This window comes from Parasteatoda tepidariorum, chromosome 3 (assembly GCF_043381705.1).
Source record: "Parasteatoda tepidariorum isolate YZ-2023 chromosome 3, CAS_Ptep_4.0, whole genome shotgun sequence".
Taxonomy (NCBI): domain Eukaryota; kingdom Metazoa; phylum Arthropoda; class Arachnida; order Araneae; family Theridiidae; genus Parasteatoda; species Parasteatoda tepidariorum.
Genome location: NC_092206.1, coordinates 94,084,393 through 94,107,548, shown reverse-complemented (window position 1 = coordinate 94,107,548; position 23,156 = coordinate 94,084,393). Strand labels below are relative to the sequence as shown.

The window sequence follows — 23,156 nt, the reverse complement described above, 5'->3', positions numbered from 1 at the left end:
GATTAATTTATGAAATAATTTAGACATGATCATCTTATTTAACTGTGACCATGGAAGCAGAAACTTTTGTTATTTATGTTTTTTAGCAAATCTCATGGGTAAATCTGTTATCGTTTGTCCGTTGCTGGTGTTTGAAGAGCAGGTGATACTTATAAATCTTGTAAGTTAAGACATATCCTTGCTTTTTGTATGAATATAATTATTTCCATTAAACTATTTCCCGAATTTTTATATTATATGTACTAATATGTTTTTTTCATGCATATTCTTTTTATAAAAATATTTTTTAAGCAAATCCCTGATAATCGAATAAATGTAACGCCGGTGCTTTAAATTTGTTCATGTAAATTTTCTAAATTTAAGTAATTTAATCTTTCTTCTTAGTTGCTATAGATGTGTCATGTTTTTGTTTTAAAGCAAGAGCGTAGCTCTCTGTATTAGGCACCTAATCTTGCTGACATAGTGGTAACTTTTAATTGTTGCTAATGTTCAATAAAATTAAAATATAATATTCCATTTTTATTTCTTTAGTTTTTTAAACTGTTATTTTTCTGCAAATAGTGAGTTTTCCCCCTCTAATCCTGTTTATTAATTTAAATGATAGTAAAAACGAATAACTGGGTATTAGAAATATATATTTTATTTAGAAAATTTCTTACTTTAAAATTCTTTTGGCCTCTTGGCGATTTTATTTGGAAAAAAACAGCAACACTTACAGAAATGTCTCACGTATTATAATTAATAACACACAAAATTAAGGAAAAGCATATCAAGATTTTTTTTTCTGTAACAAATGTTTAACATGTGTCCCTTTTGTTATAGACAGTGGTTTATAACAGTATCTTTTACATTATGCAACTCCCAGAGACACATGGCATTGATGGATTACTTTCACTCTCATGCCCAAGACAAATTTATGGACTTAACAATGTTTAAAACATGGCAAGACCTTAAAAAACACCTTTGTGCAGCATTAGAAACCATCAGGGCTGGATTACCCATTAGACCAGACTAGACCATGGCCTGGAGCTCCCAATAATTAGGGGCCCCTTAAAAAAAATTTTTTTTGAAAAAAAATTTAGGAAAACAGTTTTTTTTTTTTTTTAAAAAAAAGGTCTGTTTCAAATATGTAGGTATTAATAAAATACTATTATATTTTTTTTACATAATTAAAACATTATGTTTTACATATTTACAAAAAAATTTATTTTTTAAATTATTTCAAATTATTTTTTAGTTTTAATTTAACAAAATAAAGTAAAATATAATTTGTTATTATTTATTTTTATTTTAAATATGTTTTCTTAGATGAAAAAATTTATAAATAATTTGATATTTGAATAAAGAAAAATTATATGAGAAAAATTTTTTTTTTATCTAAGGGCCCCAAAAATTTGAATGGTCTAGGGCCCCTCGCGCGCTTAATCCGGCCCAGGAAACCATGGGCAGCAGGAAATTATAAAATATGGGAAAAGACCTTTATTATAGATTAGATATTTATAGTAAAACGAAAGAACACTGTGAATATAAAAACTTTTCTATATTTTTCTTTAATTTTGTCTATCATTTATAGTAATGTGTTATAGTAGTTTAAAAAATGTAAATATTTTCAATCCAGTTATTCATTTTTAACCTTGTATGCCTTTTTTATAAGCTAAATCAAGTAATTCAAATTTTAATAATGTTTAAAGAATCTGCAGTTAAAATGTATCTCCTTATAAAAAAAAATTCTTTCATTTGACTTTTTTGTTTATTGTAACTCAATCTAAACACATATTTCACTTCGAGATTTTGAAGTTTATTCAATGCTTTTTTAATTTATTAACATTTTTACACTGTTTTTGATCAGCTATTATTCCTTTCTTTTTCTTTAAGAATAACTTGAAAAATTTGAAGTCAATCCTTCTTGTCCAGTCAGCCCATTTTAACTTAAATTTAATTCTGTATTTAGATTAATTTAAAATGTATTGTTGATAAATAAAACTTCTATATTCTTTCAAAATATTAGTTTGTTATCTCAGGTATTGTCATTTATGATATTAATTTTGTCACTTTCCATATAAAAACCTTATTTTTGGTTCATGGGAAAATTTTTCTTAAAAATTGGTCTTAAGATTTAAACTGGCGTTTTCTTCAAAAATCTCTCCCTCTTATGATTTTGGCAATTTAAATATAGCTAAAAATATTAAAACTTCTTGTAATTTTCTTGAATTGTAACAATTTTTTACAATGTGAATAGCTGAATGGATCATTTTCAGTCACTGCTATTACTCTATTCAGAAATAGTGAATTAGATTAACAAATCCAAAATTTTATAAAAATTCTCTCGGGATAAGGGATTTATTTTCATAGAATTGAGGTGAACTTCTTGAATACTAATTTAAACAATCATATTTTAGTTTTGCACTTTCACAAATTGATTATTCTGTGCTCAGTATTTAAAAAAAACTGCACATTGCAAAAATGTCAAAGAAGACAAGAATTTTAAATTTCCAATTAATTTAAAAAAATTTCCAGATTTTATCAAAATTTAACTGAAATACATTATGAATAAAATTCACTATTAATGATACATTATTGTATTATTAATAATAATCACATTATTAATGATATATATTATTAAATATATTTAAATAAAAAAAAAAGGAATGAAATATTTTAACTATGGCTGTCTTTCAGGACACTGGAAGAAACTAAAAAAGACCAATATAAATGTTTAAAGGCTTATTAAAAAAAAGTTAAAAATTTTTCACATTTATTGAAGAAACTATTTTTATACAGAATTTTAAAAATATCTACCGGTCACTGACTCTTTAGGTTTGAGGAAAAAGTGGCTACTAAGTAATTAGTCTACAGACCACTGGCTATGTTAACTAAAAATTGAAATTTTCAGTTCCTTAGAGTCACCCTTAAACAGAAATCATTCCTCCGTAATCGTAAATGCGGTTTGTAATCTAGTAGTATATGAATAGTATTTGATGTAGCTCACAATTCTCCCTAGTAATGAAAAGTTATGGGGCGTTTTCTCTCTGAAAAGGGCGCTTACTCAAATCCGTAAAAATTTATCAAAATGTGTAATATGACGTAATAACTGAATTTTATACTCAAACATTTTTAAATTGCCCTCTAAAATACTACTTTATATGTATGTTTAAAACTAATTCTCTCTCATTATCAAAATAAGAGAAAAATAATTAAAGGCATGCTAAAAGACAATATTTGTGCAGAATTTTTTTTTTTTGCAGAAAAAGTAAACAAAAAAAAAAGAAATAGATTAATTTGATAAAAAAAACTTGAAAGCTTCTTTCTATAATTTAAACTAAAAATTAGCATAGGTGAATTTTTAAAAAATGTTTTTATTTAAAAATTTTTTTTTTTAATTTTAAATTACTTGAAAATTTATTAATATCCTCCTCCGAAAAAAGAGATACTTGTAAACAATAGTAATCAAAATTAAACATATAAACACAGATAATTTTACCTGGGTGTAATTATTATTTAAACAGTGAATCAGTCTTTTTTAAAATGGAACATGATGAAAAAGGCAGTATTTTTAAGGTATGGTGTCTTATTTTTACAAAAAGGACCAAGAGTTTATTTATCGGGATCAAAGGGCAAGTAGGGTGGGCCGCCCTTCTAAAAATGCTTAGGGAGAACACTGGTGTAGCTATTTTTTTTAAAATAAAATTGTCGACAAAGTGTTTGCGTGTCGATCTTTCTTGCTCCGTTGCATGCATATATTTTCTGACACAAAATTGCGTGTGAAAAATCATTCTCGTCTCAACTAAAAAAGATTATTATTGCTTATCTTTAAAATCACTCATCTAAGCTGTTTTAGAACATGGTGACGGCTCTTTTTCATCAGCTTCATGTGTAACATTTCCCTTTGAAATCTTGATAATCAACAAGAAGTGCCTGAGAAGCTTAAAGCGTAAAAGAGGAGCGATTTTTATCTTCAGTTTGTTTTACGATATACTTTCAATTTGTTTCAACCAGTTGGAAGATAGAGATAAACCATGCCTCATTAATTTTATTCCATTTAAAAATAAAAAATGCTTTTATTTAAAATAGGTTTTTTATCTTAAAATCTTTTAGCGGTTTCTCCTATATTTATATACGGTATCCGTTTAATGGAGGGAGAATCTCTTAAAAATTTAGTCTCGACAATGTGTAATCAATGTCAACAATCTGGGTCTCATTTATTTTTATTAGGAAAAAAAAAGGTGATTGAAAGATTTTTTTTGTCTTATTTATTTTTTTATTTAAAAATGATAAAAAAATTTTCTTTTTATTTTATTAACTCAAAAAGATTCTTCTATCTTATATGTTTGTAAAATATGCAATAGCTGGAAGCTTCCAGGGGCTTTTCGTATTATTCCCCCAAGTCTCGAAACTATAGGAGCAGGGGGCGTGTGATTTTTCACGGAATGCTGCGTATTTCAAGACCATTGATTCTTGGACTTCCCCGAATCAAAACTTAAAATCCAACGAAATTTTCACCGCAGTCTAAAATTTAAAGTAAGAATTAAATTCTAAAATTTGAATTTTGAAACCTTGGCTAAATACCGTTAATGAGACGCTTTCATACACGTGACTCCTCCGCAATTTTGATTTTTTTATTTATTGATTTGTTGTATTTTTTTATCGTTTTTAATATTTGAAACTATGCCGGAATCCGCTAGTATCGCAATTCATATTCACGATTTAATACCAAGCATCGATTTTCTTTATTTACCTAATTTAAAAGTTACTCATTGTGAATCGTTTTCACATGATTTAAAAATCCAATATCGCAATTTGTAATTACGCATTTTTGAAATTAATATCGTGATCTGATTTCACGCGAGTTTCAAATCCAATGTAGCCATTGGTATTGACGGGGTCTGAAAATCATGCTTCGAGATTCGTGTTTACATGATTCAAAAATCCAATATCGTGAACGCTCTATCCCCATCACGGCTCAGGCTATAGAGCGTTCTCCTTCCAATAGGGTGAACCGGGGTTCGAATCCCAAAGATGGCTTTTCGATTTTTCCGCATCCAGCTTGCACCGACCGCAGTGCAGACGCAAAATATCGTCAGTGATAGATGGATCCTGGGTTTGACTCCCCTTACCGTCAGACTAACCGTGGGAGGTTTTAGTGGTTTTCCTCTCCATGTAACGCGAATGCGGATTAGTTCCCTCAAAAAGTCCTTTACAAAGGCAAATTGCTCCCAATGATTGATCCTGGAGTTCCCTTGTCTTCCGGATTGGGTTCAAAATTACAAGGATACAGTGTTGAACATTAGTAGTCGTAAACCCAAAAATTGGGTCGGCTGTTCAACGACGGTTATAAAATAAAACATCGTGATTCATATTCACGCGATTTTAAAATCCATTATCGCGATTCTTGTGAGAACTAAGTTTTTTCTTAAATTAATTACTATAAAATATTATATTCTTTATTGGTAGGTAATTTAATTACAAATCTTAGGTCAAATTAAAAAAAATTGAATGTGAATAGTATATAAATTGATATCTTGTTATCGAGTTTTTTCATATAAAATTTTCAGGGTTTGTCATTTTGTGTCACAATCACTCCTGTTCAATATTAACCCCTTCAAGACAGCTGGAATGAGAAAGAATCGCTTCCGCACGACCGCATACTTCGCGAGTATAAGTACTAATATGAGAGTACTGCATTGAGATCTCTTTCGTATGAACTTGAGCCGCTAGAGTTAGAAAGTCTGGTTTTATATATGATATTGGGGGCCGATAGGAGTTCAATTATAATTTAGGAAATATAGTAACGAAACGATATATAAAATTGTAGCAAAATATAATTCCAGAAAATATTATTCATCACTGTAATGCGCAATTTTTGACTTATGTTTCAATGATTTTTAAATTAACTCTTCCGAAAATCTATTTTAAATGTGTTGTGTAAAATAAAGTCTTGCAGTTGATTAGAAATTTCAGTTAATAGTATTTCAATTTAATTTCTCAGAAATGAGGAAGTCAATAACCAATAGTGGAATTGCAATGTCTAAACACTGTAATTCCACTATTGCTTATAGAATTACGTGTGTTTCTTATAGTATTACGCGTATTTCTTATAGTATTTCGGTATATGTGTATAGAATTACAAGTACTCCATAATGGCAACAAACTTTCGGCTTTAAAAATTGAGTCCAGGCTTCCAGATCCGAAGCATTTTCGATGCTCTAGCTCCGCATTTTGTACCAACTACAGTTCCGGTTCATGCAATTTTACTACATATTTCTGCTCACTTTTGATTTTTAGATTTTAAATTTTTTATCTACTATATAAATAGAAACATCCCAAGAAATTCTATAATTATCTGCAAGCCCTGAAAATAATCATTAGCCACGTGGCTAGTCAAAAAGAAGTGACAAGAAGCGTTTTTAAGTTAAAATATTTTGTGAAGGGTCCGCTAACGGACCCAAATTTCTTCTAAACAGACCCCTGATTATGTAAATTATTTCAATTTCTAGCGGTATCGCGATGTTATTTGAATGTTCTATTTTTGGCACCACCCATAATTCAATCTTTATCTTGAATGCTCTGTTTAAGGATTTGTGAGTATTCAATGTCAAGGTCCTTGTCTGCAACCTGTTCTTTGCCCTGTGAAAGAAAATAAAAATAAAGACATCAAAACAAAATTAAAATCTTTCCGAACGATTAAGGTAGGCGGAGCTGTTTGGTCTAAGAAAGTAGGCCGCCGTAGGGGAAAATAAGATCGACATAGGCCTCAGGTTTGAATCATTCGAATATGCATCACGGTTGTTGGATAAAGTAAATTTTCTTTTCTCTCCTTTAAAACACGTGAAAATCTTTTATCTTTGGATTGACGTTGGGGTAAGTTATGCAATATAACAAAAACTTTGTCAGCTAAATTATATTTTATCTTACTAAATTTAATTAATTCTATGCTTAATTAATTGCTGCATATATCTAATTTGTTACAAATTAGTCGATTGTGGCTGGAATATATATGTTTTAGTGAGAATATTAGTGATTTTTTCCTTTATTATAACATACAACAAATGGCTCAAAATGTGCATATCCCTATACTATTTTTGAACAGTTGACAAAATTAAATTAAATAAATGAATAAAAACAATTTGTGTAATTGATGAAATGAATCATAATAAGATATTATTCAAATTATTTCCTTTTTCGTATTAAGTTTCATTTCTTAAAAAATGAATTTCTTTTATTAGTTTTTGATTTTTATCATTGTATTGTTGGTGATAAAATTGTATCGTGAAAAACGGATCATCCTAATTCGCTTTTGTTCTAATCATTTAATTTCTTAAAATGCGTTAAAAATTAATATTCTAATCATTAAAATGCGCATCAAATTTTTAAAAAAAAAAAAATTATCAATCTTATTCTAATTAATAATAATTTTAATAATGAGCTCTTTATCTATTTGTCTAATTTATCATTATGAATTCGAATTTTTATTGTTAAAATTATCTCCCTAAGATATTCTAGAAAGTTAGTTGATACAAGTTTAAGTTTATTAAAAACTTCCGCCAAGAATATATATATATATATATATATATATAGCTTTTTGTTGTCTAAATGTATCACCTTTAAAATTGAGGGGGAAGCAAGGTGGGGCTACAGCTAACTTAAAAGAAATGCATATTTTTGGACATAAATCCTTTTTTTTTAATAATAAATAGTTATACTCTCTTAAAAATGTATTGGCATTAATATGATTAAAAATACTAAAAAGAATATAGAAGAATAATATAATAGGCACGTTCTTATTTTCTCTCTATTTCAGGGCCGATGAGTTATAGAAATTTCTATTGTAAAATTAAAAAGTCCTATAAGTTCGTTCTCCGTATTGCAATTTTTAAATTTTGCACGTAACAATTGCGATTTCTTAGTTTAGCGTGATGCAAACGACGTTACGCGTAATGTCTTCGCAGCTATCCAGTTAAATCTGATCCGAATACTGATGCAGCATGATGATAAACCCATGGCTAAAAAGATGTAACGTAACACACCATGCACAACCACGTGATTAGTTGCATGTAACCAATGAAAGAATTCGTTTAATATTTAGTTGAATGTTCTAAGTTATTATTATGTTTATAAAAATTGTTACATCTTATGCTTAAACATTAATATGAAATAAAATTTGTGAAACTAAACTTGCGATTTCTCTACTTTTTTTTTAAGGGAAAAAGAAAGAACGCAGAATTTTATTTTGAATGAACTTTTAAAACTTAGAAAGATATTCCATCTCTACTTAGGAGAGAGTTGAGAATTTAATTGTTTGTAAACTGTGAATAAAATGACAATCAGATTAAGAGTTATTGTAAGTTATTCATATGTTCTTTATGCGCTTACCCAAAAGTTCGAAATTAGTAAAAAAGTTTTAACATTTATTTAATATAAGCTTTCATGAAATTTTAAAAAGTAAAATGAATTTTAGAAAATGGCGAGTAGTTGTTCTCCCTTCAATTAGGAAAATTTCCAACTCCTTATTTTTAGTGTACGTATAACTTTGTATCAGTGTTGCCATTTCGTCCAGTAAAAACATATTTCTTCCCAAGACACGGGGACAATGATACCAGGAAAATAATGGTTACAGTTGTTTAGCAATAAGTATTAAAATAATAACTCGAATTCAAAAAAAATTAATTTTAATATAGTAACAGAAACTTTTAAAAGTTTTTCATATTTACTCTTTGCAAAAGGCAATTTTTTTTCTTCAGTTTTATACAAAATTTTAAAATTTGTACATTATTTAAAAGTCGGTATAATTATTCATACATATAATTATTCATCTGATTATAAAAATTAGTATGCTATTTGTAATTGTGAATTGAATTTGTGTTTTATAGATGTTTAGTATATTATTTGCTAATTTCGTAGTATTAATAAAATTTGATTGTTATTTTAAGAGTTCTTCATATAATTTTAAAATGATTAGGTCTCGCTATACTCAATTACATAAAATTTTGAAAAACCATTGTTATTTTAATTTTTAAAGAAATTCATTAAATTAATTATTTTTATTTGTGCTTTTCAATTTCTCTTACTTAAAAATGATATATTAAATATCTCGAAAATTAATGACATTATTTAAACTAGATTACCATTAAGAAATATTAGTTATCTCTTTGAAAAAGAGTTTCTTTCACCGAGTTGGAAGAAATCCATTTCTTTCCGGGGTAATTTTCTACTGTGGTATTTTCCATTATGAAAAAAAAAAAATTGCCATCTCTGTTTTTTCCCTCCATCGATTTGCGATCAATCGTGATCTTTTTATAATTGTGTTTGTTTACAGTTCATTTGCGGCGATCGTTAATAATACGACGAAGACAGCATACTCGAAGGTGAATAACTATTTCATAAGTATGACATGGAATCGTGTCTGGCATGTAGAAAAAGTGACATTGCATAAACAGGAAGTGAAAAGACGCGGTGATTTGCGGTCGCGCTTGTTTTTTTTAGTAATCAAAATCTTATGCAAATGCTCACTCTCTCACAACATTCCCAGGTTTATGCGAAAAGCCTTTATCAGCTGATTTTGTCACGCAATCGACAGCTTATTTTATCGCATTTCTGCGATTATTATGCCGCTGTCTGATTTTTCAGCTGTAAGCCATCATCGTCTTGCGGTGCGAAGTGACTAGGTCAGCGGCAACAAATGTATTTTTCAAATAAAATTTTTACTTTATTTTGCTGCGTTTTCGTTTGTTTGCTTTTGTGTCTGTTTCAGTGAAATCTAGCAGTCGAAATTTCAATCGCTTCCCGACTAGCTAGAGCACTTAAATCTCTGTTGGAAGTCTACCTGATGATACCACCATAAGCAGACCTTGACCACTCCTAACATTTTTTCTGACCGCTATAAGCAAAATTTATTTTTGTTTTTTTATTGTCACTGAGAATTTATCGACAGCCTCGAAATTTATACCATTTTTTGACTGATTAGAGTTCTTAAATCTTCACTGGAACTCAGTATCTGACGAGAATTAATTGTTTCCTCATTGTCACCATATTGCCGTTCTAGAGAATTCATGATTAATTAAAATTCTTGCCACTTTCCATTAGCCAGGGCCCTCAAATTTCTGCTATTCCATGCCTGATGAAAAGGCACGTTTTTAATCATTTCTTGATGACTATAAGCGGAATTTATGGTTGTTTTTATCAGACAGAGAATTTTTAAGTATTGAAATTAGTGCTATTTTTTTTACTCATTAGAGTTCTCAAATCTCCGCTAGAGTGTTGTGTTTGGTTCTAATCTAATGTTTTATGATAGTTACAAACAGAATGCATTATCATATCGTTCCAGGGAATCAATCGTTAATTAAAATTTTAACTGCTTTTTCACTAGTCATCAAATCTAAACTGGAAATCTGGATCCCCATACAAGATCTGGATCAATCATTTCCTAAATGTTACAAAAACAACATTTAAACCGCCGTTTTAGTGTCAATTAAAATTTCTTCTATTCACCGTAAAATAGAATGTTGAATTTTAAACTGAACAAAATTTTTGAACACTTTCTTACAATTAGGAAATGATAAACAGGAACAAAGAAAATAATAAAATAAAAATTAAGTTTTTCAAGTTTTAAATAAGTTTTTTTTTTTTTTGTTAGATGTAAGACGATAAGCGTAAGACAGGTGGTCGGAAAAACATTATTTTTGTAGTTTACTATAACTACGACTACTTTGTTGCAAATGTAGTTAACTGCAAACTACTTTGGTATTGTAATAACTACTTTAAGGAGACGATCATTGCTGGTGAACTTAATTTACACCTATGCTCAAAATGGTTTTGAAAAAAAATTGGCTTACTTTAAAAATAAGGGAATAATTAAGAAATATTTATTCATGCTTACGTGACCCAGTTTATTATTTCAAAAAAAAATTTTCGACGGGAATATTTAATTTAAGAAATGGGAAATTAACAAATACTTGCATTTTTCAATTGCTTAATGGTCTTTTTTTTTCCTCTAAGAAATTAAGAACATCAAAAATACGTTCTTTTCCTTTGAAATAACATCAATGCTCTACGAGTGTGCATTCGCATGTGAAAGTGTGATTCATTATCTATTTATAGTAATGGTTAGTTTAAATATTAGTTATACGTGACGTAATTTAGTTTCTCAACTGCAGCCACAGGGTCATTTTCTTTGCATCCTTTAATGGACCCGCGAAGATTTGTACCCGTCCAATTCCAAAAATTAGTTGCGTTAGAACCGAGTTTCTAAACTAACGTTATAAGTAATTGCCTGGAATCGCTACGAACTACTGTTTTTTTTTTTGTATCGCCCTTCTTACTGCACTACAAACTACGAAAAAAAGTGGCGATTACAGTAGTTTCACTACTTGAAGTGAGGTACTTCCAACCGCTGCGTAATACGCACCCTATTTAAACAATCATAACTGAAAATTTTTACTGTATAGTCCTAAACATGTTTGCTTTTTTAGAATAAGAATCTCCCCCCCCCCTCCTTTGGTTCCCTAACATGGGGGATAATCGCCATCTGAAAATATAGTCTGTACATAAAGTATATGCAAGGTCACAGCAGTTCCCTTGATGATTTTACTTTTTACCCTGAATTAACTTTTTGTTTATTCCCATCATCCTAAATTGATATTTCTTGTTTTTTTTAAAATCTATTTACTAGCTGTTGCCATACCGTGGCATTATTTCACCTTAAATGCCCGATTGTGTTCATGCTCATTGTCATATTGCTAACTTTCTAAGCAGCGACGTTGATAAAGATATCAACGTTTACAACCATTTTTTTATTTTTAAAACTGAATCGCCTCGTGACTTTTCTCTTTTGAAAGTTAAAACGAAAACTTACATCTTTGTTATTTGCTATTAAAATTCATGCGGTATCATACTTCCTTTGTTTTCAGAAGGTTACACTTTTGTTTCTATATAACAAACAAAGAGGAAAAAAAAAGCGCCATGGTTGGCGAGATACGCATGACTTTAGGTTCCGATTCTTGTATTATGATATTGCTATTGTTCTGTCTTTTATTGGCACTTTCGCAATTAAGACAAGTGTTTTTTTGTTTGTTGTATAATACTTGCGCCGTTAACATTGCTGAATTTTAATAAGCGTCGTATCTGTTGTGCCTTACTAATTATCACAAATATTCGATATTGCACTAATAAAGATTGATCTGTAAGGTGACTTGATGAGTAAATTAATGACCACCGGTTCCGTGTTTTCTCTGTTCTGGTCCAAGAAATGCATTTGTTGTGCACGAGATATGAACTTAGAATCCTCTTAACCTATTTTTGAATTTAATGTATCTCTCTGTTATGTGGCTATTCATTGTATCTTTACACATTTAGGTCGTTATGCCTAACCATTTTAGACCGTACGCCATTTTGAATTCAACTGCGTTTTTTAAAAAAAAAAAAAGAAAAAAAACATTTTAAAGTAATTATTATCAGATTTCTTTGTGATAGAAGATACAAAGGAAGTTTTCTGTTTCTTTGTATATTTCTAAAGGCGAAATGAAAGCATTTTATTTCTTCGTTTTTATTATGAATGATTGAAAAAGAGATGTGAATGTGTCATAACTGATATTTCTTATGCTCTTTTTTTTTAAATTATGAATATTCTTCGCATTCAGGTGGACTGTTTCCATTTTATGATGGAATCTCTTCGTTTGTAATTGAAAAGTATCACTTTTATTATAAAATTTTTTTTCGTTTTTAAGTGAACTTTATCCATTTTATACTGAAAACTCTCCGTCTTTAATTGGGAAAGAATTCATTCTATTAAGATCATTCTTCGCTTTCAAGTGGACTGATTCCATTTTATAATGGAATCTCACCGTTTGTAATTGATTTTGAGTGAACTTTATCCATTTTATACTGAAAACTCCCCGTTTGTTTCTAAAAATTTTTTATTTTATGATGAAACAAAAAAAATTTTAAGATCAGAATGTATTTATTTTATAATGAAAACTTTCCATAGTGGAAAGCTATGAATAAATTTATTTCTTGCGCACCATTTTTGTTCATTGCTGAAAAATTATTTTTACTATGAATAATTTTAACTTTATGGGAATAATTTCCTTCGTTGTTTCATATACTTGTAAGTTCAAACTATTTCACTAAGTGAACATGATTCAAATTGAAGTAAACCTTTCATTTCATTTTATGAACATGTTATAGTATCTAAAAGTACAACCGTTAAGTTAAATAACGCCTATCTCCAGATTCAATTTGTTTCAGATGATTATCGCGCCAACGACTGGAGAGTTTAGAACATTAAGTGGCTTTGAATTGGATAATTGGCTGATTAGGTCGAAGGAAATGGTGAGCAATTCGTTATGTTTTTGTACTGGTCCACTGCTGTGCGACCTTCCTATCTACATGAATTCAGAACGTTTTAACAACCTTCTGCGGGTCATTCATCTTTAAAATAGAATAACTATTGTTCATTGTTAATTATATCATCAATATTCTTTGTTTAAAGGCTTAACTGTGATACAGTTCGCTGTGTCTAATAGGGTCTTTCTATTTTTATGTTGTACTGGAATTTATTTTTCTGTTCCCAGCTTTCTTATTTCTCCCAAAAATTCAAAAAATTCGTGCAATCCGTTAAAATATTTCTCATAAAGAGTGGTAAAATATTGGTTTAATTTGTTTAAAAAAAATGCGATGAAGTGGCCTTTACAGGGTATCTGCGCACCGGCAAAGTCATGAAAAATCATGGAAAGTCATAAATTACGTAATTGAACAAAATTTGTCATGAAATGTCATGATTTTATCAATTTTATTTTTAAAAAAAGTCATGGATTTAGGTGACCGAGAAATCAAATTTTTAGAGTGGAAATCGATTTATTGCTGTTCCGAATATCTGAATTTGTAACAAACTCCCCACTCACAGTCATATTTTATTAAAATATAAAATGTTTTTATCATGTTCTTTAAAAACTATGGTGTTCTTTTCAAAAAATGAAGGAGAAAACATCATTTCTTGAGCGAATTATCTTTTAAATATATATACTATATATATATATATATATATGGAGATTGGCGTCAGGTATAAGATGAATGACTACGCTTTTGAAATAAACAAATTTAATAAAAAAAAAATAACAATAGATAGGAAACAACCGCTCCGTCTAAGCGTTTGGTCAGAAGTGTTACAAAAGTGGGATGGCGCAGCTGTACGGAGGTTGGAATCCCACATTGGCCATCCGACGGGAAGCACCTGCCCTCAGGTGGGCATATAAAAAAAAAATACTTGCATAATAACTAAATATCATTTTACATTCCTAATTACTCATGCATCATCTGAAAAAGATTTCAAAAGACATATTAATAATCACAATAAAGAAATAATTTTCAAGATTAAAAAAAAAAAAATCTCTGGGAAAAAAATAAAAATGTTCTAAGGAGTTCTGAAGAAAATGTCATTTTAAGTAATACCATCAGACCAATGTTTGATGTATTCTGCACATGTCTTTGAAGGTCCATTCAAAAAAAGCACATTTTTCGACATCAAAAGGATCATTTGGTTTAATTTTTGTTATCGTGTTAAAGGTCCTATGTATTTCGGTTTTAGTTTCAATCCTGGTCCAAATTGTGTGCGTTTTATTGCCACTAGATCGTTAATTTTGAAGGATGCAGATGGTTTTCGCCGAAGATTGTAAGTTTGTTTGTTTTCATCTTGGACTTTCTATATTTGTACTGGCTTGTTTCCGAAACTCGTCGCGGCTGTTATCGAAGACGGCTTGAATTTCCTCATTCAGCATATTTGTAATTTTCAGATCTTGTTTTGTTTTAATAGCAGTACCAAATAACAGTTGAAAAGGAGTAGTGTTAATGCTTCGTTGAAAAATAGAATTAATGATTTTCTGAACGTCTTTTATGTAAGCGTACCATTTGTTTGGATCTTCTATTGATAATTTGGAGATAACAGAAATTATGGTAGAATTAAAAATTTTTATTCGTCCATTTGCTCTCGGTAAACCAGTAGTTACAGGAAAGTGTTCAATTTGTTCAGCACTGCAATACTCAAGGAACTGTTTGGAAGTAAATGCAGATCCACGATCAGAAATAATTTGTAATGGATTGCAAAAACCTATTTTTGAGACTCTAATTTAGAAATAACTTCAGTAGCATCTGTAGATTTCGATGGGTATAACCAGCCAAACTTTGTGAAAGCGTCTATAACTGCAAATATGCATTTATAATTCTTGTTTGTGGTAGGCAATGATCAATATGATAAGTGTGCGGAGGAATGGTTTCTTTTTCGATCGGATGTAATAATCCACATTTTCGATTTATTAAAATGCAAGGAACACAGTTTTTAATAAAACGGTCTATTTTTTCTTTTACTTTAGGGATATGGAATTGATGTTTCAATGATTCTTCAGTTTGCTTAGAGGCATAATGTCCGCGATGATGAGCATTTCGTATAATATCATTTTGCATACTTTCAGGAACGACAAGAAGTTCTTCACCATAAACATATATAGTATGCCAGATTTAAGAAAAAAGTCATCATAGGGTTTAATTTTCAAAAGCTCTTTAACTGTTTGGATTTCACTATATACTTCCTGAGCGTTTCTAATTTTCGTAATGAGACTATCGTGTACTATCATAATGGCGCGTCAACATGATACATTTTAGAACCGAAACCATTAAAAATTTCATCTATAATTTAATTTTTCATCTACACGTCACAAAAACATCGATGCGAGCCGCATCGACCTGAACAAGAACTGCCAAGCGGACGTTGTGTTGTGCTACAGTTAAGACTCATGGTTGTTGAGGTAAGCCTAGAAATAGTTTTCTTTTCCTTAAAAAAAGTTTTTATTAAGTTCTTAAAAAGTATAAAGAAATTATATGAAGCGTTGTAATGCAAATTGGAATTTGGGAATTGTATTTTTTTAGGCGTGAGACGTTTATAATTGAGAAATATAACGATTTCATTAAATAATAATGCAGACAAGGGAAGTAAAATCTGCCGAAAGACTGCTTCGTGCGGCATTTTCTCGTATGGCGCTCTGGCTGTGTTAGACCGGGTGTTTAAGAAGGACGATGCTGTAAAACCCTACAATGAGTAGCCTAATCATTTATGTGATTACCCCGTTGGAGCAGTGGTCAGCGTCCTCGCTCTTGAATGCTGGAGATTAGACTCCACAGGTTCGAATCACACCAGAGGCATTATTATTTATTATAGAAATTATAGAGATTTTAAAAACAAGAATAACAGAGGAAAATTAAGGATTGTACGTAAGTAAACATATAGATTAATAATTTGAATTTTATTATAAACCAGTAAATAATAAGCCAGTAAGCCACGAGTAGAAGTTTGTAGCGTTGTAGAAACTGACAGGCCTAGACAATTTAGTCCAGCATACGGGGTGTCGGAAGCAGAGGGTTTTATATAACATAGCCCAGTTCTTCATTCGTTCTCCCAGTAAAGCCATCGGCCGGCATCCGGGCACGCTTGCTTTTACTTTGTGCGCCTCTTGTGTTTTAGTCTTGACTTGCATACCTCTCCGGCCCTGACTTGTTGCTGGTTTTAACTTTTAAATCTTTTGAGCGCATGTAACCTTTTTGTACTACCACTGGTTGGTTTTATTTTCATGAGTCCGTATTGTAAATTTTGTATCTGATGGCCTGTTGCCATCCATCCACTTCATGTAAATTTTGTGTTTTTTGTATTTTGTGTTTTTAATGCTTCTCCCGTATGCCCATAGATGGGCGGGTCGGGGACATACAATAAATAACATAGCCCAGTTAAAAAGTAGGCCTGCTATTTGAAGCAGATTAATAGATAAAGAAATATTAATAAAAAACAAGGTATATTACCTAAGTTTATTTAGGACTCGTAGATACTTAGGGTCTTAGCACTGTATGGTAGAGTTAACTCATACATTGCATATGTGACCATGAGCTAGTGTTTCAGTTGAATTGGGTATTAGGTGTCGTTTATCATCCTTCCCACTTAGCTACTTTTTATTTAATTCTTCAGTGTAGATAACATGCTTATGACTCCTGATTACTTTCTGTTTATGAAAATACTCCTTACACTCAAAGAGTGTTTTTTTATAGTCTTCAAAATGAATTTCTTTTTTTAATGCAGCTTTTTTAATTCCTCTCAATCGTTTATTTGATTTATTTTCAGTTCTATAAGCATACATTTTACTTCTTAAACCGATAAATTCCCGTATGTTATCACCATTCAATTCATCTTTCATTTTTCCAATAACCTTTTTATTTTTAGCTGAGTAAAGTGGGTTATATTTAGGATAACCACTTGTATCGAATAAATCAGAATGGTTTTTTATAAATTCATAGTAATTATGATTTTTTAGTTCAAATATGTATGCTTCAGTGTCGATGTAAAGTAATTTTATATTATCTTTGAATTCATTTTTTAAAACATATTAGAAATCATACATTAGGGTCTTGCTTAAATCAAGTACTGCTTGACCAATATAAATTGGTTTATCCAATTTCTACAGTTGTTTTATAATTATGTACAGTTACTAAATATTCACTGAATATAGTTCCTTGATTTAAAATTAGGTTTATTAATTGCTTTCTGAACTTTCTTATCGTCACTTTGTCTTCTTTTTGTTTCATTATTAATTTGTATTAAATATTTTAGAGTGTCTTAGCTCTTAATCTTTCAGATTTTTTAATATTTATTCTTGTTTATTATCTTTTTGTTCCAGTTTGTTTCCATTTGTTCTCGAGTTTACGTATTTTTAATGGACATTGCATTAAGCTGCATTTTAGTTCCCGTTACTTGGTAAAAAATACTTTCAGCACGGTACTTCTCTTTCGGTCTTCATGATTTGAATACAGTTAATATGGTTAATATTTTATCATTCAATAACAATCAAACTTACTTCTAAAACAGCAAAATATATATAATTAATAAATTGGTTGAGAAATTGGACACTTTGAAACTTATGTTAGAACAGAAAATTTAGTTTAGAGCGAATGTTAGTTGTATATTTTCCAAAATGTGTGAATCAGATTGTAAAAATATTATGTTGTCTATCTCAGTATTAAAGAATTAAAAATATAAAGACATCAAAATTACTAGAAGCATATCATAAAGAGCGAGATGAACTTAATGCACTAGCAAAAGAAGTATAATGACAGGGAATTTTAAGTATTACTTTTTATTTAAATGTAAGTTTTTTCTTTTAATTTAAAAATTACAAGGGATTTTTAAAACAATTCGTGGAAAGCACAAAAACTAAAAGAAGAAAAAGTTACTGTTTCAGGCGTAGCATTAAAGGATAAGAGTAAAACATTAATTGCAACGAACGTGGAATTAATAAATGAACCTGATTTGAATGAAGATCTGGATGAAAAATTTAAAACGAATTTCAATTCCTAATGATTATAAAAATAAACTTATATTAACGCATCTAATGATGGAAATCATTATCTTTATAAGTCTAACATGCCACTGCCATCTTCATAGAGCCTGGGATAGTTTATGATAATTTTTTTTTTTTCATTTCTCTTTCAGTTCCAATATTCAAAATGAGTTTGTTTCAAGATGTGATTTCCATCGATCGAGGGGAGAATTTTGACCTGCAGGAATTTTGGAAGATGCATGAACCAAAGACTCCTCCCCATGGTTTGAATGTTCCAATGCGGGAGTTTGATTTGAACACGTTGCGCAACTCCATCCTTTTTAACGTGTGTCAGCAAGATTTACCCATAAAACCCAGCACAACAAGCTCTCTGATTGATTACTTGAGTCAAGATTTCACAGACCTCACCCAGAAAATTAATCTACAGATCCTGTTGCACTACACTACAATGGATGTTGAACAACTCTACAAAAGATATTCAGCCTTCTTCGATTTGAGATCTACATCTGAAGAGAAGATGACCAAGGCAGAATTTTACTCGCAGGAAATATCATCGTTTATTTGTTATGCAAAAGAAAACCCTAAAGCTGAAAATGCTGTTATCACGATGCCTGCAGATAGCAAGGAATTTATACTGAATTCTTTGCTTAGCCCACCCATGTTATCTGCTTTTAGAACTGGCTTGAATAGGCTGCTGGCACCTAACAGCCTATGTGATACAGAGTTACGTAAAGAAATTAATAGTATGAAAATTTATTCTGTCATGCAGTTTGGACCTTTGAGTAGCTTACGTGGCGCTTGCCTTACAGACGGTATTTTGATCTGCACTTGGACAATGGCTGCACATATAGGAACGTGTAATAATCAAGCAGATCTTGTAACTCTTGCAGCGCACGTATGTAGTCATTACCTGATCCGACTGCAAATGAAAAACTTGAACTCTGCCAGATCATTTCAGTTGGGGGATAATTTACAAGAAAAGCGTCAAGTTGACTCGATTTCCCCCCAACACTCCCTGGAAATGGGCCGACATATTGAATTGCTGTTGTTTGATAACATCCAACCGGACTGGTTAAAAAGTTCGTCAAAAGCAGCAAGAACATTTTTGGACCGTTTGCACACTTGTCAAGACATTCCTGTTATTAAAAAAGATGAGCATAAGAAGTTAGATTTAATAGATCGTATGCTTCCTTCGGCTCCATTTGGAATAGATCTTGAAGAAAGACATTTCTCTTTCTGCTAGTTTTTGAAAAATCTTGAATTGTTTTAATAAAATCTTTGAAATACTTAACATTTATTATTGAATAAGTCGATTAAAAAAGTTTAATTTAAAAAAAAGACTTGTTGTTATTTTCTCTTAAAAATTCAAAACCCTTACGAAGTAATTTCACTCTGAAATGTAGGGTGCGCTGTAAAATATGAAGGGGTTATATTTTTAGAAAAAAGTGTGATTTTAATTAAAAAAGACATGAATGGTCGCCCCAATAAACCATTAATCAATTTGCGCTAGGGGCTTTTAACTTTTTTCTGGTTTTCTCATAGATGGCAGCCCTAATATATTACTTGCTTAATATTTTCATCTACCAAATATATTTTTTAATTTTATATTATTCGATTCAAGCTGTGAGCACAACTTCAAATATTTTACCTCTTCGCGAATTTTGCTAATTGTTTAATTATTCTACATTTAAACCTAAACCGCTTTTTGCAACACGCCGGTAATTTTGATTACTGCTTTCTTTTTTAATTTTCATGCTCTTTTTCAACAAATATTTTTTGCGATATCGACACATATAAAGAATAATTTATATCTTAGGATAATTATTCTTTATTCAGAAATATCGCATTAATTATTCCAGTAGATGTGTCTTGAGGAAGACTTTGGATTTTCCCCTTGTTATAGCTTTCTCTTTATATTATTTTTATTACTTTATTTTATTATTTGTGTATGTGTGTATATATATACACACAATATGGCGGAGAAAGAGAGCAAACCTGGAGAAGGTAGGGCACATCATGAGGATTAAGAATTGCATGAGAACTCATGGCTGGAAATGACATCGTACGCCTGTAAGGGCGCTTCCCTATTATGCATTCTTTTTTTTTGGTGTGTTTATGAATAGTAACTTTCATTTATCAAATTACTTTAATTTCATGTTTTCTAGTGATTATTGTTAAAATTGGCATTTAAATTGGTTCGGTAAAAGATTTATAATCATAGTTTAAAGACTTCGCGATTACTTTGACAAACTCGCCAAATCTTTAAAATCTAATTAAAGGTCTAACACTGAAGTAATTTAAATGAATTTTCGACAATAATAATTCAATCGATATTCATTCAATAATTATTCAAAAAAGTTCATCATTCAAAAAAGAGGGAAGTGCCCCTTACGATGACATTTCCAGTTATGGGTTAGAAATTTAGCATTCAACTCACATACATTATGTTTTTATTTATTTTACATTTCCAATGGCTATGGTTCGAGATTCAATTAATGGAGCCCGATAATCCTAATATTTCGATTGTCCAAAAGTATGTTAGATCTCTTTGACGTCAGATAATTTAGGTGCTATTGTATACGTTGTAGCTATTAATTTTGAAGACTGACTCCTGAAAATATTATGATCTGTAAGTAACTTCCACCATTGCAGTTTTCCGACGTCAAAATTTTACAAACAGCATTTAAAGTTCTGCTTCGGAATGTTCTTCAATTCTGACATTCATAAATATTGCAATTTTTCTACTATTGCTAAAACAAAGTTTTCTTAAGAGATTTTTTTTCAAAATAACAAGAATACGTGAATAATTCTTCTCCGCATCATCCAAATTCGTTGTAGGAACAAGGTGTAAGAAAGTTGAAATCAATAAGGAATCTCCAACGTCAGAATTAAAAAGCATTTCGAACTTTAAATGTTTTTGATTTTTTTACACCCGAGTATAGAAATGTAATACATCATGTGCTTTTTAATTAGTTTTATAATTCACAAAATATTATCAGGAGTTTAGATCAGTCTAGGAAATTAATAACAGCTCTTTGTATTAACCATACTCTTAGTATAATATTAAACATTTTTCATTCTTTTCTTTTATTTCATTACAATAGTATTTTATTTAAGTATAAATTTCCTCAAGTTATATTAATTTCATTTAGTTCTTGGGGATTGAAATAACAGGATTGCTTGTTTGTTTAGAAGAATAACCTAATTCTGTTCGGTTGTTTTACTGCTATAAAAAAATATACCACCAAAGATTACACTAAGCATGAAAACTCTTGAACTCTGTAAACTTTTTAATGCTATTTTAAAGCATACAAAACAGGAGGAACGGCATATTTTCTCACATATTAAAGTTGGTGACATTTTTCTACATTTAAAATACTTTTTTTCAAATAGTATTATTAACGATAATCATGTTTTCTCATTGAAAAAGTTTCTGAGAACAATAATTTGCCCGATGCCAATAAAAAGAATAATGATGGTTTCCATCATGGACCAATAGCTGACACACGCATTCAGATCTCCTACCCGCTTTCTACTCAGTGTCTCCATGAGGCGATGGTGCGTTTGGTAGGCTATAATGGCATTAAGAGATTCGTGTACGTTGATTGACGAGTTTCCCAACTGAAATGAGAAACAAGTTATTGCCAGAACCACAGTCTGTTACATATAATCAAGGCCCGATTAAGAGAGGCTTCAGCTGTATTACTTTCATTTAAATATAAGTTTCACAAATCTACACAGTAAAGTTTGTGCGTGCGCATCACGCGTCTTGTTGCTGCACCAATCAGATCGTAAATTTGTCTGATAAGCCCCCAAAGATTGAAAATCTGACTGGAGCATTGCGGGCTACGTACACTTGATACAAACAGTACAACCCGTACTTAGCACACCGGTGTGAGTGTTGTGTTAGATTTTTGCTTGGGCGATTACAATGTAGATATTTTTTCTGCCTCTTTATTAATTTGATGGGAATTGATAAAAGCTTAAAACTAACCTTTTTGATAAAAACTAAACTATTGTTAAAATTTAATGCATCAGTAGCGTACAAGCTTGAATAAAGAATGAAATTAAAATTTTAATCTAGGCAGAAGGATCTCTCGGCTAAGAGCCCCATGCGAAATTTAGACTATGTATATAATAAAATAAAATGCCTATGTCCGAACGATACGAGTAAACGGCAAAGCTTACAGATTTAAAATTTTACATGAGGTAAACGTTATGATGCACATCAAACCTATTTCATTTGGTCTAAGAAAATAATATATATATAATATATTATTTTCTTGCCTGGGTGAAACTTGTCTTTGTCGGGGACTTTTTGATGGAACTAACCCTCACTTTCGTTACATGGAGAGAGAAACCGCAAAAACCTTCCACGGTTGACCTGGCGGCAAGGGGACTCTAAACCGTGATCATTTTATCTGAGGATATTTAATGTCAGCATTGCGGTCGATGCAAGCCATATTTTCTTATCGTATCCAGGGATTCGAACCCGTTTCACCTCATTGGAAGACGAAATCTCAATTCCCCGAGCCATCATGGCTCTCATTCCTCTATTGACCTTTGCTTCCGCGAATTTTAGTTTTGAAATCAGGTCAATCCTTTGGAGGACACCCGGTAGACATTTATTATGACATAGACGAGAAATTTTATCTCACAAAAATCGAGTTTTTTTTTAACTTAAAAAACGTAATTTTTGATAAGCTACTTTCAATTAAATTAAGACTCACCTTTTCCGTCAATTCAGTTACTTGTTCCAAATGATGATCAATGTGAGGGAGAGGTTTCTCA

The 23,156-nt window shown here is 30.6% G+C and overlaps 2 protein-coding genes across 3 annotated transcripts in view; both read left to right on the top strand.

The window, feature by feature from the left end:
- The first annotated feature begins 35 nt into the window (after positions 1–35).
- On the top strand, positions 36–19,703 carry LOC139424773 (uncharacterized). Of its 2 annotated transcripts, XM_016067929.3 has the most exons (3): positions 109–160; positions 13,240–13,323; positions 18,518–19,703. In XM_016067929.3, exon 3 carries the CDS (start codon positions 18,532–18,534, stop codon positions 19,606–19,608), a length of 1,077 nt encoding a protein of 358 aa, XP_015923415.2. In that variant the 5' UTR covers positions 109–160; positions 13,240–13,323; positions 18,518–18,531; the 3' UTR covers positions 19,609–19,703. The 2 variants fall into 2 exon arrangements, with proteins under 2 accessions (XP_015923414.2, XP_015923415.2); XM_016067928.3 differs by lacking the exon at positions 13,240–13,323 and having other exon boundaries at positions 36–160.
- Positions 3,469–23,156, top strand: part of LOC107451737 (cysteine and glycine-rich protein 1) — a 58,577-nt gene continuing 38,889 nt past the window's right edge. The window contains exon 1 of the mRNA XM_071179017.1: positions 3,469–6,858. The gene's annotated coding sequence lies outside the window, so the exon portion shown is untranslated. The remainder of the gene's footprint in view (positions 6,859–23,156) is intronic.